The following is an 18,528-nucleotide window of genomic DNA, read 5'->3' on the forward strand; positions in this document are numbered from 1 at the left end:
CGTTCTTGGGATTATCTGCTGATAAACAGAGAAGACTGTTAGGTCCGATATATCTGGAGGACAGAGATTCAAAAGATTGCAGCCAGATTGTATTGAATTTCAGGACTTGGCTCCTTTATTCTGAAAAGGTCCTCCTCTGCGGGTTGTTTTTTTTTTTTGTTGCTGTTGTTGTTGCTTTTTTGGTTTTGGGGTTTGTTTGGTTTGGGTTTTTTTAAGATGGTTTAATGTATGAAGTGGGTGTTGAAAACTGAGGGGGTTTTTTCCTTCCTACACAGATTTATGTAATCAGTTGCGTTGCCAACCAGATATCTCTCTGAGAAGTGTTGGTTTGGTGGTTTGCTTTTTTGTTTGGTTTTTTTTAATCTTTGGAAGAAACTTAATTTTGAACTGATGGTACAATACCTTGTCTTCTTTGAGTCCTCTAATAGCAGGTTCTGTAATGCATTTCAAATTTTGTAGGCTAATTGCTGATTGTCATATTGTTAGCAGCACTCCATGTAATCACAGAGAGCTAAATTCTGTACTTATGCTCCATGAAACAGTGGTGAGGCCAATTATACTGGAGAACACATGAGGAGAGAGGATCTTGCACATGGATTGATAATATTACTGAAACTGATTATTTTTATTTAGATACAAAATTAAATCTATACATTCAAAGCCAAATTCTATTCTGGCTTTACATCAGTTGATTGATGCACTAAAACTCCAGCTCCAGTTCGTCCATCTCTAGTCATAGTAATCTGCTTTCCTCTGGAAGGCTAATGAGTAAGAAGAGGCAGCTGGAGAACTGAGTTTTGAAGCATAGTTCTGCCCTCTACACCTATAAAACTAATTTTACGGGGTGTTACTTGCCTTGGCATATTTGTCTTGAAAATACTTGTCACAGGGCTCCTGTGGGTTCTACAGCTGCCTCAGTACACATGCCCTATTGGATGATGATCATTAGTTGAGGACTGCTATTTACTGTGCATCTACATAATATTCCACTATCCATGTGGCACTAAATGCATCACTGTAGTGATAATAAATATTCTTGGACTGTTTTTAAATGGATCTTCTGAATAAGATACCTTCTAAAACAGAACTTGAAATAGAGAATCAAATTTTCTCATATTATCTATATTTGAGGCTTAAGTTGACTATTACAGATGGTACTGCCTCCACTTGAATCCTTTTTACTTAAGCTTTTTATATGTAAAGTGATAACCCTGTCTAGCTACATAGGCAAAACATTACACCACTTTTCCTTTGCATTTCAGTACTCTATGCTGAATGGTGCTGATAACTGTATCCAGCTTCATTCAAGAGTTTGCTCTCTCTGGTCCAAGTACTTGTGTTTTAATGGAAATGGTACAAAAATTCAAATTAATTTGCATATCTGTTTTGGAGCAGTTTCATCATATCATGTTCCACAGGTGATCCACAGTAACTGAACGTAATTTGCAATCTCAATTTGAGAAGTGGACTGTATTTAGTGACTTAATGTAGGTTTAAGCATGGTGTAGTTCATATCCTTTATACATATATATACAAAGTATAATTCCTTTAGTGACATTGTTAATTTTCCTTCCAAAGACACTAAATATAAAAAAGTTTAAAAAGGTAGTCAAACATCCCTGATGGAGTATGTCTTTCTTCTCATCCAAGCACTAACCAGAAAAAGGGGTACATTTTGCTGGAGTGAAGGTGGCTTACTTCCCTTTCTTGATTAATATAAACATTAATTTTTTTTTCTTCTCTGCACTATGTCTTTTTGCCCTTCTTGGACTTCAGCATTTCAGGTCATTGTGGTGAATTTCAGTGAGGGACATATCAATGTGTCTTATTACCTGGAGAAACAGCTCTTCAGGTTTCTTTTATTTCGAAATTCTTTCCAGAAGAAAGGCATTATTCTTCCCACTCATCAATATCGACAGCAGAGCTTCAGTAGCAGTGTCTCTTGTCTCAGGGGACTTGCTCCTGTGCTCACTTAACCAAATTAAAATCCTCAAGTATTACATTTGGATGATGGTTTTAGGATTGAGCTTTAAATGAAACACAATACAAAATTATTTTTAAATGCATTTTTTAGAGAAAATTTTAACATTTTCCTCTAGCAACTAGACTGTATAGGATCACGGCCCAAAGCTGCTGCAAGGTAATGAAGTTAAATAAAAAATATTGCAAGCAGATCTTTCTGGTGTCCTAGGGCAGGGATGGGTCACAAATAACACTGTCAAGGATGGCAGTGTGTTTCGATGAGGGGGGATGACAATGGTCAGAACTAGTAGTAACAGATCATATCAGAGACTTTGGTCACTTAAGGATTTTATTATTCCTATCTAAAAAATAAATTATTATAATATATTGTGAACATTTCAGGATATAAAGTGAGTCAGAAGGGCAAAAATGGACATTATTGCTGAGAATACTAACTTTTCAGTTACCTTGATTTTCTTGTTTTGAGTTGTACTTAAAATAAGCATGTCATGTTGAAAGAGAATACAAATACATAAAACATTTATGGCTTTAGAGATATCTTTTGCTTATACAGTTTATAGCATTTTGCTGAAGAAACGTCGTGTAGGTCAGCATATTCAGCCTGTGCAGAATGGGCATGACAGCATGAGTCCCTTTTGCTTTGTGCTTATTGTTACAGACACAGGGAGCGTAACTGCTCATTGGGAGCCCAGGAATACTTAACTAGAAAAGAGCGTACGAGTCTCCTTCAAACTTCCGTTCAAACTTTGACCACCTAATGGGCCTAATTTGTTTCTTGTAACGGAACAGTCACCAAGGCTGCTTTTATTTTTTCTCATCTTATTAAGGCACAGAAATCTGGCACAGGAGGGGACACGCAGGCTGCTGAAGACCTTCTGCTTATCAATAAACCTCTGACGGACCTAATTAGCCTGCTTATTCAACTGGTGAGAATTTGCTTGTTTGTAAGCCTTTTGGAATGTTGCTGAAGTTGGAATTATTCAACTGAATTCAATGTCTTAGAACTTAGTTTTTCATTGTTTATAAGCTCCCACCTAGTAAGAAGGAAGGGCTAACAATTTCTAAGAAATTATAGCTCATAATGACTTGCAGGTCACAAGTGAAATCAGATTGTCTGTCTGAAGCATAGAAGTGGGGCAAGGAACAGGGTGCAGATTCTCAGCTGGGATACATATGTATAGCCAAATTTTTGCCCTTGGGAAGGGACTAGTGATCACTGCATAGGGAACGGATGGTATTCAAAATTTGAAACCACAAGTACTGCTACTGTTAGAGAAGTCAATAAACTTAAAATTAGTTTGCAGTGAGGGATGACAATATTATTTTCTTTTGAGTCTTCTGAGTTTTTCTCAAGGGCTTAGTTTTGTTTTAACATGATCCTGAGGGATTTACAAGTGGGAATGGTCCCTGGTGACCTGTAAACATCTTTGAAGTCTGTCTGTTTAAAGTCAGTCTTTTCAAGGTTTACTAGATGTCACAGTGCTGCATTGAAATCTTCACAGAGTGCTATATTGTGGCCCTGACGCATCCCATCAGCTCAACCTCCATCATACTGTGCCAGAGATTTGTCTTGGCTCTGCGTGTAATGGCTTGTAGTAGAGGGATGCTTCTTGAGCCAGACAGGGTTTTTAGAGGCTGCCTCAGCCTTTTATTCAACATAAAGCCACCAAAATAGTATCTGAGAATTTACCTGTGGCATATCACACTATCCTTTCCAGGTTATTTCAGTTAGAGTAATTTCAGATTCAGTTTTCTTCCAGCTTTGGGTTTTTTTGTGTGGTTTGTTGTGGGGGGTTTTTAGTTTGGTTTTTTGTTTGTTTGCTTGTTTGTTGTGTGTTTGTTTTTTTTTAATTTAAATGTAGGTTTTCAAATATATTATGATATGAATACCTGTGACTCTTCTACTATCTTTAGCACTGTCTGTCATATTCTATTTTGGGGAATTCTATTTTTGGCATTATACTTGTTCCTAAGTCCTCCTTTGATGGATTTATTTTAACCATTTAAAGCTTTTTGGAAATGCTTACTGAATGACCTAAAACAAAGTGACCGAATTTCAACCATATAATAGTTCATCTTTATCAATTCTTTTAATTTATTTTCTATTAATTTTTTTAAATCACTATATATGATAAATAGTAAGACATGAGAGATGCAAATGTTCCTTTAAAGTGAAACTAGTCATAAATTTAAATTCCATTAACTCTGTAAAGAACAGAAAATTAAAGGCCAAGCTGTACTCAGCCTATACCACCTGGAAGTCTTTTATAAGTTTTAATTAAAGGATAGGATAATTGTATAGTTAGCGTGTACTGATTAGATTCTGACTTGCCCTTGTATTTCAGAAGCAGGGCTGCAAATTACCACTAGGTTTTGCTTTGTTCTGTATTTCTACAGATTCTGGTATGTTTAAAATGCTTATTTCAAATCTGCTGATTTTAACATACTGCTGAAGAGTAAAGACCATTGGTGCTGCTTCTATTTTTGTTTGCTTTTGGTTTTGAATTTTGTTAAAGATTTTTTTAAGGTGAGGGATTTTTTCTTGTAATGTGAATGTGTTGATTTTTATATACACATGCTTGATTGGATATATGGAAGTTATTTCAGCTAGGTTTGATAGATTTTATATCCTTTATCTATTACTGTATTAAACATTTCCTGTTAAGGTTGGAAGAGTTTGAACAACAGAATTAAAATTTTAGCATTTAGGATCCACTAGTTTAAAGTGTTTTATATTCTAATCTTTTCAAGTAGTACTAGATTCTCTGTGAAGTCTAGCAGGTCTCTCAAGACATATTTGCTCCCCGTCCCTCAAAAAGACTCAGGCCTACCTAAGACTAAGTTTTGTGGAGTTGCCAACTGTAGTTCTCCGTAATCATTGAGCTGTGTGGCTACATAACCCTTTGTTACTGTTTGAGGCATTCAGTTCTTTGTGAAGTTTATTTTCTGGAGATAATGGAGGTCTTAAATTCTGAACTAACCATCGCTTTAAATATTGAGTTAAAATTATTTTCTCTGGTTTGGTATTTCTACCTATTTTACCATATTTATAGTTTCTAATGTCACTTTGAATAATTGCTTTCCCTCATTGATGTGTATATCCCTCAAGTAGGTGATTGTTCCATGCCCCATTGACTTGTCTGCTTATTTCTTTTCCTCAAGTTCTACATATTTATCTCTCTTAATAATCCCTCAAAAATCAATGTGAGTTAAACTTCGAAATGTCAAAAACTTAGAGTCAATTTTTCCCTTCTGTAATTGTGATTTAGCCTATCACTTAGGGCATAGCAAAGAAAGTGTAGGAAACCTAGATTGCATGTAAATCAAACTTCAGATTTTTTAAGAACACGAAAGAAGAAATAATTAGAAATTCTGTAATGCAGAAAACACTGCAAATATGGAGAATTCAGTATTTAATCCCATGATCAGCCTGACCTTAATTGGTCAATAAAAGGAAAATTAATTGAGCATTTAGTCTTCTGCTTGGCAGCTTTCTGTTTAAAAGTTAATTACACTTAGCTTTTTTCTGTAAAGTTTCTCTGCTTGAACATGAAATTTGATTATTATACTGAAACTTGCAGCAATTATAGATATAGAAAATACCTTCTGCTTTTTGGTGTACCGTTATACAGAAAAAAAAAATTATTTACTCACTTTTGAAATAATTTCAGTGTGGATTTTCAGAAACTTTCTGAAACCTTGCCAGTACTTATAAAAAGGAGTTTCATGTCTGTGTAGATCCTAGATTTAGATCCTAGGTGTAGATCTTCCAGTCTTTTCTGCAGCCTACCAGACTGCTGGGAGAGAACTTTTCTTGTCGTCTGGTAGTAGGCTTCTTCATTATAGTATTACTAGTAAAATTTGCAGTTGATTACTGTGCTCTGTATATTACTGTTGAAAGCCCAGTTAATCATGTGCAAACATGAAGAGGGCAAATATGAAGCCTCAGTGCGCATGGATGAATGAGATGATCTCCTCTAGGTCCTCTCTGTCTCTACATTGCATTGCCTCTAAGGCTGTACGCTGACTTTGGTTTCAAAGTACATGAAGGTATTTGCCAATGAATAATGAAAATAACTGCAGAAGAATGATAACCGTGTAGACTGCAAAATTTTATTTCACATTTCTTGGGAATACAGACAGTTCTATGGTCAGAGTAGAAAGGCATATGTTTATTTCCTGTGTTGTATAATGTATTGCTGTTATTATATTTGAAATGTTATCTGCAAATTACATTTGAAGAATTATCTTCTACAGAACTACCCTAAAACCAACCAACCAACCAACCAAAACAACAACAACAAAAAAGCCCCAAACAAAAACACACCAGAGGAAATAAGAATATATTGACACAAGCACAGAATTTCAGAACAGGGATTTGGGTTTGCAGCAATTAGGCTAGATTAAAATGAGCTGAAAATACATTGGCTTTTAAAATATTTTCCCTTAAACAGGAGGATGAAAATTTTGCCCAAGCCAAAATATAGTATTTTTTCATTTAAAACTGTGCATATTTACTAATAAGAATAGCATACTAAAGTTAGCAGATTTAATAATGATGTTTTGCTTTTACGTTTTGTTTAATGTTTGCAAAATCATCTTCCCTGTGATTCCCAATGGTGCTTCCTTTACAGCACATTCTGTAATCACATTACTGATCTAATGAACATCTATCTCTTATCGTAATAAACTCTCTTTGTGTATAACCCCATTAATGCACTGAAATAGTGTCCCCTCCGGGTATTCCAGACAGTTTCATTGTAGCTCTAAAATTAGATGCTGTAACAACTCCAACAGTGTGAAAACTGCCACTTCAGCCCAAATGATCACGTTTCTTGCAATGGTTTGCAATTCATGAGCACTCTGCAACTCGGTTCAAAATGAAGGCATTTTTGACATCAGAAAGCAGAAATATCAATGTGTAAAAACAAGAAACAACTTCTCTTCACTGCATTAACCTTAAAATACACAGAGCAGGTTCCATCTAGAAAGGAAGAGAAGTAGAAATTTATGTTATGAGCCTGTTTATAGGAGGTTATAACATGGCTATAAAAATTAAGTATAAAGTAAACACAGTCTTCATTGCACAAATTCTTGTCATGGGGCATTATTTTAAAATTTTGAAGTGAAAAATAAATCTACAGTTCTGAGTGAGAGAACTGAAAAAATTATTACTGTAGCTATTCAGTAATTTATTTTAAGATGCTGCATTTTCTTCAAGCTGTACACTAGCCCAGAATATTAACAGCTGCAAGGAGAAAGAGTACTAACGTTTCTACCTTGCTGAAGGGCTGAATCCATAATCCCTTCTAAGACTGGTAAAGCAAAAAGAAACAAAAGGCCACAGGAGTTTTCTCATGTAATTATGAAATATTAAGGGGCAGATATTTTCTTATAGAGTTACAACTCTAGTTTTTCATGGGTTTCTCCTCCCCTGAAAGAGCAAACACTTAAGTAGCTGCTGTCATGAAAAGCTATAAATGCATTTCAAAGACTTGAAATATACTTCTTCATATGAAATGGAATTGTTATGATTAGAAAAGTGATCAGAACACTGTTCCAGCTGATTGAGAGATGGACCATCCGTCTATATTCATAGTCTAGCAACATGATTCTAGCTTTGCTGCTCTTATTAGACATGAGATACTTGAAAATTGAATTTTCTTTCCTTGCTTTTCTATATTTACAGATATTTAGTATATTTTTAGTTGTTGCTTTTGTTTGTACCAATAATTTTCTTCAGATCTTCTACTCTTTATAACTGTTAATGAAAGTACTAACACTGACTGACAGCCAGGTTATCAACTTAGGACTTTTGACATCTAAATCACTACTTGTCAGTAGCGAAACAGTAAAATGGTGAGGGTTATAGACAAAAATGCTGGTGCGGACATACTTAAATAGGGGCACTGAGAGTTCCTCTTCCACCTTAATTATTGATGGGTTAGACTGTTGGCCAATGATTCTCATCCCCTCCAGACTAAATATGGTCTTTCCTATTCCCAGCTTCCCATATTTCCTATTTATCCAAGACCTATGCTGTTATTGTTTTACCCTGCAATTTTCCAGGACGACAGTAGCTTGCTCCCCAAAGTCTAGATAGCACTGAAGTTCAAACAGACTCTGGTGAAGCAGAGGAGCAGAAAAGCCTGAAGTACAACAGGCGATGAAGAACCTCATTGGCATTTGTGATTAAACAGGATGATGTCACGGCTGGCAAGTACTGTGAACCCTGGAGTCATACTGGTGGCTAGGTTTGGAGGATGGTCACTGACAGCTTTGATATCCTGTGAAGAGCAAGCCTATCTGATGCCAAGACATACTGGATGGAGAGATTCAGGGTTGAGGGACAAAGAACAGCAGCAACAGTAATAAAATGTTGGGCGTGCCAGGAGGAGATAAACAAAGCCATTGGCCCAAGTCCAGCTCCTCCTCACCTAAGTCAAAATGTTGCATTGTCTCACTAACTGGGGACTCCTGCTGACGACAGCCTTCCTTGGGAATAACGCTAACTGGCTGGACAGCTCATTTGCTTCCTTGAAAGTTGTGTACCCGCCTGTTGTCAGGAGGAACTGCAAAGCACGTGGTGATTTATGCAATTCTTCACACAAGGTTGTTGTAGGGGCAGTCCTCTGCAGAGGCTGACACCTTTCCACTCCTCTGATATTTAGTGAATATCTCAGAAAAAGACCTTGGGAACATTCTCGCTTCCAAGTATGGCTGTTGTGATTACTGATTACTCATGGGATTTTGTTCTTACGGAGCCTAGGGAACTAGTCTCCACTGCAATACCAGGGCAAGGACGAATCTGTCCAATTGTTCACTGATTTTTATTTTTTTTTTTTATGTTTGATTAGCACACAAACAACATTTGAAAATGGAATATAGTCCTTGTACTGTGATTTTCTTTAGGGAGCAGTTGGTGTACCTGTCTACACTACTCTAGTAACAAACTGTAAGTTAGAGTGCTGCTTTTAAAAGGGATAAGAGAAATGTGTTAAAGTAGTTTAATTTTACCTTCCTTCATCTAATAGCATTTTTTTTCAGTGAAGGCAATACAAGTCATCTCAAATACCCCAGTGAGATCGGTAGATTTTTTTTTACTTGATAAGGACTGAAGATAAAAATGGAGCTATAAAGCTTGTTACTATTTTTAGCTTTTCCTCCTCTTCAGCCTTGCTATTTATGTTGATGATGTTATTAGATAATTCTGGATGTTGGAAAGGAAACAATCAAATAGGTGGCATTTAGATTGGAATGAAGAAAAACCATACAGCAAAACTGTGGAAGAAGTAGCTGCTGTGGTCCTGTCACTTGCATAGCATTAGGTCAAATAGAATGTGATATGTCTTGGGGCTGTGTATTCAGGGCTTACATCTCAGTTCAGTCTGGTTTAAACAGCCAGCTCTATGAAGCTAATGGAAAACAGGATTGTATTTGCATGCAGATCCCTGGGGAACTGCTTCTTGAATATTTAAGGAGTTATATGCCTGATGATATGTTCCCAGATTGCTTTGAAGTAACTGTATGAGTTTTCCTTAAAATGAAAAAAACTTGGGAAGTTCATACTGCAGATTAAATAAGTAATCATTATGGAAATTATTTGGCATATTATATAAATGGTTGGACAGATTATATCAATTGTTTCCTTTTTATTGTCAGTAAGGACAGTCTGTTAACTGTACTTTAAACTAGCTTCTTTGTATTTAAATAGTATTTTTGGAATTAAAAATCTGAGTAGGAGTGATGAGGTGATTTTCACTTCATACCTTGTTAGTGAAGACCAACACTTTTGATCAGTTCATAGATTGCAAGGCCAGAAAAATCTATTGTAATCACTTAGTCTAGGATCTTATATAACACAAGAAATAGGACTTTCCTAAATTAATTCCTCATTATACTAAAGGGGTTTGTTATTTTTTAGGAAAAAAAAAAATTTTTGATATCTAGATTGCCTGTGATGGAGAATCTGTCTCAGTTCTAAGAAAGTTGTTTCAGTAGTTAATCACACTTATTAAAGGAAGAAAGAAAAAAAAGGAAATCAAAGTGTTATCTTCTTTCTAATCTGAATTGCTTTATCTAAAGTTTTGAGCTAACGTCTCTTACCAGTCCTTTTTCAGGTAAAGGAATTAACCTATCCTCAGCCTGCTTTTGCTCACATGTAACTGAGAAAATATGATCAAGTGCCCTTCAACCCTCCCTTTGATAAGCTATAGACATTGAATTTCTTCAGTCCTTTCCTGTTATGTTTTCCAATCCGTCATACTCTTGCCTGTTCCCGAGAAACTCTATGATTTTTTTTCACAAGCTTTTGTGAACTGTCTGCTCTAAAACTAGACATCGCATTCCTGTTGTCATTACAACAGTGCCAAATGCGAGCATAATATAATATCTCTATTCATTTTTTCCAGATTGTACTTTCAAGAAAGATAAAAATCGTTTTGATATCTGTGTCGTACTACCAAAAGCTCATTTAAAGATGATTGTTAGCCATGCCCCAAAATCTTTTCCATAATTTTCCTTCCCAGAAAAGAGTTTTTCCATCCCATTGCTAGGGCCTGCTCCAGTGTCTGCTCTTCAAAGGAGTGCAGAAAATCTGGAATTCAGGAAAATATTTAAAATCTGCAAAACATACCTCCTAAAGTGGCTAATTAAAATCCATTAAATAGCTAGATATCCTGTACTCTACCTCAACCAGAAGACATAGTCTTGGTTTAGAACTAAATAAATGAAGTTTTATGGTGTGAATTATGTAGAAGATACGATGTCATGGCTATAATGATACTTTCTGCTATTGCTACTTCTATTTAAAGCAAAATATACTGTCTGAAAATAACAGAGTTGGGAGCAACATTTTCAGTGCTTTTATGATGTCGCTGTGGATAGGCTATTTGATAGAATCATAGTGAAGACATTGTTATACTGTTGCTTAAGAACAGATATATTTTACTTATATTGTCATCACTTTATTAAGAAAAGTTTAATGGACTTTTAAGTCAGTCAACTAGAAATTATTCTTTCCTGGCATGATGTAAATGTTAATACTCTTGCAAATCCCCAGTGATATGCAATTTTTCTGAAATTGGAATTTGATTTTTGTTTGTTCATTTTTTTTGTTCATTTTTAGCTTCCAGGTGAAGATACTGAAATATTTGAGAGTGCCTCACAGTGCTTATCCTTGCTGGTTCAGCTGTATGGAGGGAACAGTCAGGAGAGTATGTCTCCAGAAAACATGGACAGCTTTGCTGAAGTACTGAAGTCCAAAAAAGATACACGACAACTGAAGCTTTTGTTAAGAATTATAAAGAGACTGGTAAGTTGGCTTCTAAACATTTTAAAAGTCCATGTGTTTCTTTTACGATGTTGGATATTTTTTTGGCTGGTTTTTTTCCCTCTTGAAGTAAAAAAGTGTATAAAAGAATTTTAAAAACAAAATACGTGAAGTTAAATTTCATGTCTGTAAATTTCAGTTAATGTCTCTGGAGAAGATAGCCTTCTACATTTAAAACCTCTTACAAAATGATTGTTGGATTTCGCCTATTTCAGTCAACCATTCAGCCATTTAAATAACTCATGTTATTTATATATTTGTTTAGTACTTCAGCTTTATGAAGCATTGGAACAATTTTCTGAATGACTTCTGAAAGAACTAACCTTGTAGCATTAGATAGCTGTTCAGAAACACAGTGCTTGATTTCATGGTAAATAAAATACCATTTTGTACTTGAAATAGGTTTGTGCGCAGGCTGTTGACTCCTCATTCTTTCTGAGTGATAGGGACCACTTATGCTGGAATGGTTGTAATGTAAAATGCCAGTCACTGGGTAATCATGCAGGGACTTAGTTTGGTGATGTTATTGATGGGTAGGGGTTTCAATTCTGTCATGCTGTGACATGGTGGCATGACAGCAGCATTGTGTCTTTCAAATAGCTTAGGTGGAAAACGTTCTGTATCTGTAACATTTTCTCAGATAATAGTAGGGTGTTTTATCTTGAAGTGTCTTGATAAGAAGCTTTGCCTACATTGTCGCCTTGCATTGGTTGATTACTCTCCAAAAGCAGAAATTTTCAATTAAAAGAGGGTAACTTCCCAGTGTAAGAGGCAGGAGATTCTTGAGTTTTGCAAGTGCAGTGCTGGCTACTAGAGTAAGGCCATAATCAACGGCAGCAGGAGTTATCCAGGAGTTATCCTATTTAGAGAGTTGAGAGGAAACAACCCTTTTTGTGTAGAGCTTTTGGAGCTGTTCCTGTCCTCTTTCTTCTGCCTGCTGTATTTACATCACAGGAAAGTAAACACCATACTCTCCTTCCCAGTTTTGCTCAGTCCTATCTCTCCCTGTTCATAAAAGCATGAATATATAAAATTAAAATTGAAATTATGTTTAGAATTCATAATTTCTCTCATTGTTGGCATCATCTCAGTTTTCATTTCTTTATTTTCTCATGCTCTTCCTGAAAAGAGAATTCCAGAAAATATTTTTTTCAAAGACACTTCCTATTGATTTTTGCTTGTAGCTAGGCTTCTCTTTCTGTGTAATTGTGCTGCTTAGACCCAGTTTTTGCTTTCCCCAAAAGCAATGAGAGAGAAGAGGCAATAAAGTGTGAGGAAAAGAAAGATAAATAAGACTGCAATATACTTATGTAGATTATTTGATTTTAGCATAGCTACAGTCTTGTTTCCTTTCCCTTCATTTTGAAGACTATGGTTCAAAAGTTGAGCTAGTGTGCAGGGTATTTAACACAGAAACTTCTGTTGATTATCTTAAGAGAACAAAGCTATGCTATCACCTTTTGAATCTTGCAAGTTCCTGTACTTTTAGATCTCTCCTTTGTATACCAGTGATATTGGGACTTGTTATTTATAATGTCGGGCATAGATTTTCTGTAATTATTTTAATGAGATCATAGGATTTCTTTTGAAAGCAGGGTTCATAGATAATTTGACAGATTTTTTAATAAATCTTACATTATTTCTCTAAACCTTAAAAAGTCCTGTTCAGAGGAGATTATTATCTTGTCAAAATTGTCATAATCACAAAAGACGTTTAAATATAATCATATCTATTTAAGAAGGATTCAGCCCACATCAGCTGTTCGTGATGAATTTTGAAGCCTAGAGCTGTGTTTTTCCTTTTTTTTTTGTTCTTAATATCTGATCAATGTTTTAATAGAGGGATCATTAAGTGCACCATTTTCCATTCTTGCCAATCAGTGCTTGTTTAGAGCATCTTTCCAATCTGTGGTCACATTAACTTTTTTGTTACAGGCACATAACATACATACATGCTTACATAAGACAGGAATATACAAAAAGAATTCAAAATGTCCATGCTATAGCTGCCTTTATAGCATGCATTTCTGGATATAAGGAAAGGGCATGGCAGTTTGCCTAGTTAATCTTTGTCCAAGTGTTTCATATGACTCCAGTGAGCCAATGGAAACAGGTGTCTCAATTTCAGTCTTCAGTTTAAAGCATGTCACAGAATTTGTTGACGTACAAGGTGACCTTACCTTGATGAAATGGAAACTGAAATCTATGTATTGTTTTAATTTAATAGTATTCATTCATTAAGTTTTATCTCCAGTGGTTGTTGGGGGGTTTTTTTGGTCAAAGTTGGAGGCTTGTTTTGAGGGTGTTCTGGTTTTGGTTTGGTTTTTTTAAATAGTCATTTTTCATTGTTGATTTTGACAAGCAAATTGACTGCAGGGCAATACAAGTTCCTTGCAACACTTTCTTCACTGATCTTTGCCATACAATTTTGTTGTATTCATTTATTAAACAGAAATAAAGATACAGGCCAGACTGGGGAGGAGGGGGGAAATATCTTTGTACAGACTTATTAATGGGATCACCATGAACAACCCTTTTTACAGGCTTTATTTTGCTGTAAAAAGAAATCATTATGAGTGAAAACCAGGAAAAAATATGCTTTGAGCTAACTTTTGTAACTGTGTAAGTAAGGATCATTTAAAAGCTTTGAAGAGGCACCATTGACTGTCTTCTTTCTCTTTTTTTGATAATCACCTCTTACCTTTCAAAGCTGTTGGCTCTGTCAGATAGAGGTTAACCAGTCTTTTTCAAGAATGTTCTCTCACTGGCATCGATATAATGGACAGACACTGAATAAAATTATTGAATCAAAGAAACAGCATTTGGTAGTTTGGGGTTTTTTCCCCTTCAGCCCTTTACTAACTCTCTTGTTCTGGTTGCTTCATCTTGGGTTAGATAATACTGCTCTTCAGATATTCTTCTTTTCTGGCAGCATTTGTGTAACCGATCAGTGATGTCAGGGGAGTGATCTTGTCCCCTTCTCTGGTTCTGGGATCCTCTGCTGCCACCCGCTATGGAAATCACTATCTTATCACTTCATCTCTTCTGTGAAGATATAGTGCATCTTATTACAGTCCAGTAAATCATGTAGATTAAAATATTTCTTTGTGAAGTGGAAGACATTTTCATTTGGGAAGCAAATAGTTTGCCAGCTTTACTGAAAAGATTTTCATTTCTCTCCTTCCCCAGAGGAAAAAAGCTACCTGCCATCTCAATTTACCATCTAGTATGTAACGTAAAGGCAAGTGATTATCACCAGAATTTTTATAGAACTAGCCAGTATCTCCACCAGACACATAATCACTGTGGGATTACAGCTGGGTACTGACAAATAAAATGTTTCACCTTTCAAAACAAGAGGAGACTCTCCCTTTTTTTGTCTAGTAATAAGGAAAAATTCCTCTGAGAAAAATGAATAAGCATCAGGCTTTACAGGCAATTCTGCTCTCACTGTAGAGAGCGAACTTTCATTCTGTGACTTTTACCTTAAGTACTTGTCAGAAAGTATATTCGAATTCTGCCTAAATCACACTTTTTTTTTCTTCTGGTAGTCTTTCCAGAATGTCATTTTCACTAATTTGCATCTCTTAACTGTCAAAAAGTTGTTCATCCTTTATTTGTGAGCAGCTAAGACATTGAGGATGTCATCTGCATGTTAGATACCCTGTGGGGGATACATATATGGATTTCTCAAATTGTATTAGGCTGCCTAGTAAAGATGTTAAGGCTGACATTAAAGAATGACAATACTTGAGCTGTGACAAAGGTCCATAACTTCTATTAGTTTCACTGGAGGACTGTTGAACACTAATTTGCTCTTTCTACCAGTTTGGGCCACAGCTACGGCATCACTGTGTATGTACATGCAGATTTACTATCCTGTTTCCAATGAACCAAAGCCTGGGGAACCACTGGTCACTATGTCTAAAATAACATTCAAGTCATGTGTCCCTAAATATTTCTGTCATGTAGATTAGTAACTATATCATCCTGAATTTTATACAGAGATGTGCTGAGTTCACGTCTTTTGAACTGACAGTTTTGTGTTTGTATATTAAAATATATGTATATATTTTTACTGTGGTAGTTGCTAGATTAGGTCCTCATTATATTCGTCACTGACTATGCATTATGGGGCAAAACATTTAGAGCTTGAAGAGATATACAGTCCAGGCAGCAAAAATGTTTGATTTAGGGTAGAAATTCTGCAATTCCTCTCTAAGTCAAATGTCTTGCTGGAGATTTGCTTCTCAGTAGATTCCTGCAAGTATGTCTGCAGGAAGCTTGCTTCGAAGAAGGTGAAGCAAAATCCCAAGAGATGTTCAGATAGCATCCCTTTTATGGCTTCAACTCCAAGGATTCAGTGCCACAAGGAGGTGCTTGTGCAGCAATTCCCAGCGGAGTCTGCTTTCCCAGAGTCCTACAAAGCTGCAGGAACCTGTTGGCATATCTCCTGCAGAGAGAGCACAGCACTCTTGAATAGGCTCAGTTAGCTGGAGAAAAACTTCTTATGCATCTTTCTCCTAACCTGAATCTTTTAAGCATGTCTTTAATTAATTTCATTAATTACTTAATTAATCCATAATATTTCATTGCTCTCAGGAATAACTTTATAACAGAGATGCTTGTTAGACTGTGAAAATAATACTCACTTGTGGGTTGCTGGCATGCATAGGTGTGCTGAACTATAAACGCATATGTTGTTATATATGTTTTCCTTAAATTCCCTTAATTTAATTTCCCTAAATTACCTTTAAAATATTTTTTTAAATCCATATGACTCTTATATGAATGATTTCTATATTTTATTAGTGTTAGTCTTTTATTTTCAAGTTGTTACCCAGTCTGCATCCCTTTCTTTGTAGACCATCTTTTGTTGGCTTCAGTCTAATAGAATAATGTCCCTGGGTAGGATGGAGCATTTAATTAGACAACTTAAGATCCCCCCCAAGAAGAAAAAGCTAATCAGCATTAAGATACATTTTGCAGATCATAAACAGGATGGGTTTCTCAAAATGCTTTGAAGCAAATACATGGGAAGGCTAATGCCTCTCCACCCTTCCCGCCGTGTGGGGAAGCTCCCTCTGTCTGCACACTCGGACAGGCCTTTGTTTTAGGGCTTTAATGAAATTGGAGAGAGTCCCCAGAGATGAGAGGTGGGGAGGCTTGCTTGGTAGCCTTCCACTGTGGCACTTCCAGGCCCTGCCATACCCTGGGGGTTGTATCGCCCCATCCCCAAGGCTGCAGCCAGGGCGACCTCCCCTCCTCCACTTCTGGGTTTTAGTCTAGTCCCAAAGTAAGCTTTTAAGTATAGCTTTCTGAATTTGCATATGTTTGACTGAATTACAATCTAGTGACACTCCTTTTAAAGAAAAAAAAATTTAAAATGTCCCTGATGAATATTAGCAGTTGGCAGGGATATTTGTGAGTCGGAATTGCTGGGCCAGGCCCTTCCCTTTGGTCAAGAAGCAGTATATTGAGTTTACAGTGAAGAGTTAAGAAAAACTGGTTTAAATTACTCAGAAGGTGAATGCAGCTAATCACAACTACCCTAATACAGTTTAAACAACAATTAAAGAATGATTTAAATAGAGCTAGTATAGTGTAGAAATTCAGCATTTGGCAGGCATAGTTCTCATGTGGCACAGCCCCTTTGCTCTACTTTATGGTTTACTAAACAGAGAATTGAGCCAATATTGATTAATTTGTTGGAGTAATTTGGACTTTTTTTTAAATTTCACTTAAGCTGTATTTTGAACTTTGTGTTCTGTTTGTAATGTCCTATGGACTCTACCAAATTCTCATGGAAGTGAAATGTTATACTTTCATCTTTAAACCCTGGTGGAAGATTTTTTAAGCTTAGAAAAGCATTTTCAGTAGCACTAAGAAGAAAAAGATTTAGTCAATGAAAGTGTGATTTTTTGAAGAGTCAAAACTTGATAATACCCCAGTTTGTTCTCAGACATTCTATGAGCAATACCAAGTCCTAAAATATGGATTATTTAGTCTATAATTATTCACTTGATATTAAGAATAAGATAGCTTTTCAAAAAGCACTTTTTTAAAGTATTGTATGAAAATGTTATTTGTATGGCTGGTAATACTTAGGATGTCCAGATGTAAGACGGATACTGTAGCTGATTATCATTCAAGATCCCATGGCATTCCTTATAGTGGTATACATGGTTAATTTTAACTTGACTAATTACATTCTGTGTATTGAAATCCAGGACACAAATTTTCACTGCATAGGTCTAATAAGAATTTTCATTTTTCATCTGGAATGGTTAGATATTGTTTCACCTTTAGAAGCATGTGCATGTTCATGACCCATGTGCCTGGTTTATGTAGCTTGTGAAGTGCTGAATTCAGGCTCATTTATATTTTGTGTTAACTCATGGAGTGTTTTCAGGATGCTGAGTAGTAGTACAATATGTTAGCACTGTCCTTGACTTTCTCTTTTTTTGACATATGTGTCCTATGGCTTCTACTGGAGGAGAGGGAAGAATACTTTGGTATTTAGATTTCCACACTTGTTTAGAGCACTGAAAGAATTTTAATAGGCCTTTCCTGTTTCTGATTAAGCTTCCTTTTCATTTACTTCTCTGAATTTTACAATATCCTTCTTTCTGTTGGCCAAAATTCTTAAGTGCAACATTCTAAAGTTATATTCTGGTGGGTTTTTTTCCATTACTTATCCTTCAGTCTTCTGAAATTAAACAGAACAAGTATCCATGGGTAAGTCTCAGTCACCGAAGGAGTCCCTGGAATTCTTGTCTTCCCCTATCTTGCCACTTCTGATCCTGTCCAGAAGTTCTGTGGCTGATACCACACTGCAGAAAACTTTGCTATTTTTCAACCCAAAGCACTAGATGGTACAGAAATGCTCTGCTTATTTCATGTCATAAAAGAGGCAAATATTTAAACCTTGATAAGATCATCCAGGCTTATAGGATCGCTTATTTCTGGCTGTGTCAGAATCCTCTTCTGCTGTGTTATTTTGTACTTCTCCAACTATGCTTGCTCTAATTCATTTTGTGTGGTATAGTTTGTATTCCTGTGTATGTATAACCATAAACACAGTATATTTTCTTTTTGTATGTGACTTGGGGTATTTTTAACTCAAAGTGTCAAGAAATTCTAACAGCTGTGAGAATTAAAATTTTATTTCATTTGCATCTAAGCTGAGGTTGTTTTTTTCAGCTGATCGCTGG

The 18,528-nt window shown here is 35.9% G+C and overlaps 1 protein-coding gene across 7 annotated transcripts in view; it reads left to right on the top strand.

Annotated features, from left to right (window-relative positions):
* The window catches only part of ULK4 (unc-51 like kinase 4), a 250,315-nt gene that overhangs the window by 183,431 nt on the left and 48,356 nt on the right, over positions 1 to 18,528 (top strand). For all 7 annotated transcript variants that reach the window (XM_064444057.1, XM_064444056.1, XM_064444058.1 and 4 more), the window contains 2 exons: positions 2,811 to 2,909; positions 11,111 to 11,296. In XM_064444057.1, coding sequence (XP_064300127.1) covers positions 2,811 to 2,909; positions 11,111 to 11,296 — 285 coding nt within the window. The remainder of the gene's footprint in view (positions 1 to 2,810; positions 2,910 to 11,110; positions 11,297 to 18,528) is intronic.

The sequence above is a fragment of the Phalacrocorax carbo genome, chromosome 2, assembly GCF_963921805.1.
Source record: "Phalacrocorax carbo chromosome 2, bPhaCar2.1, whole genome shotgun sequence".
NCBI lineage: Eukaryota > Metazoa > Chordata > Aves > Suliformes > Phalacrocoracidae > Phalacrocorax > Phalacrocorax carbo.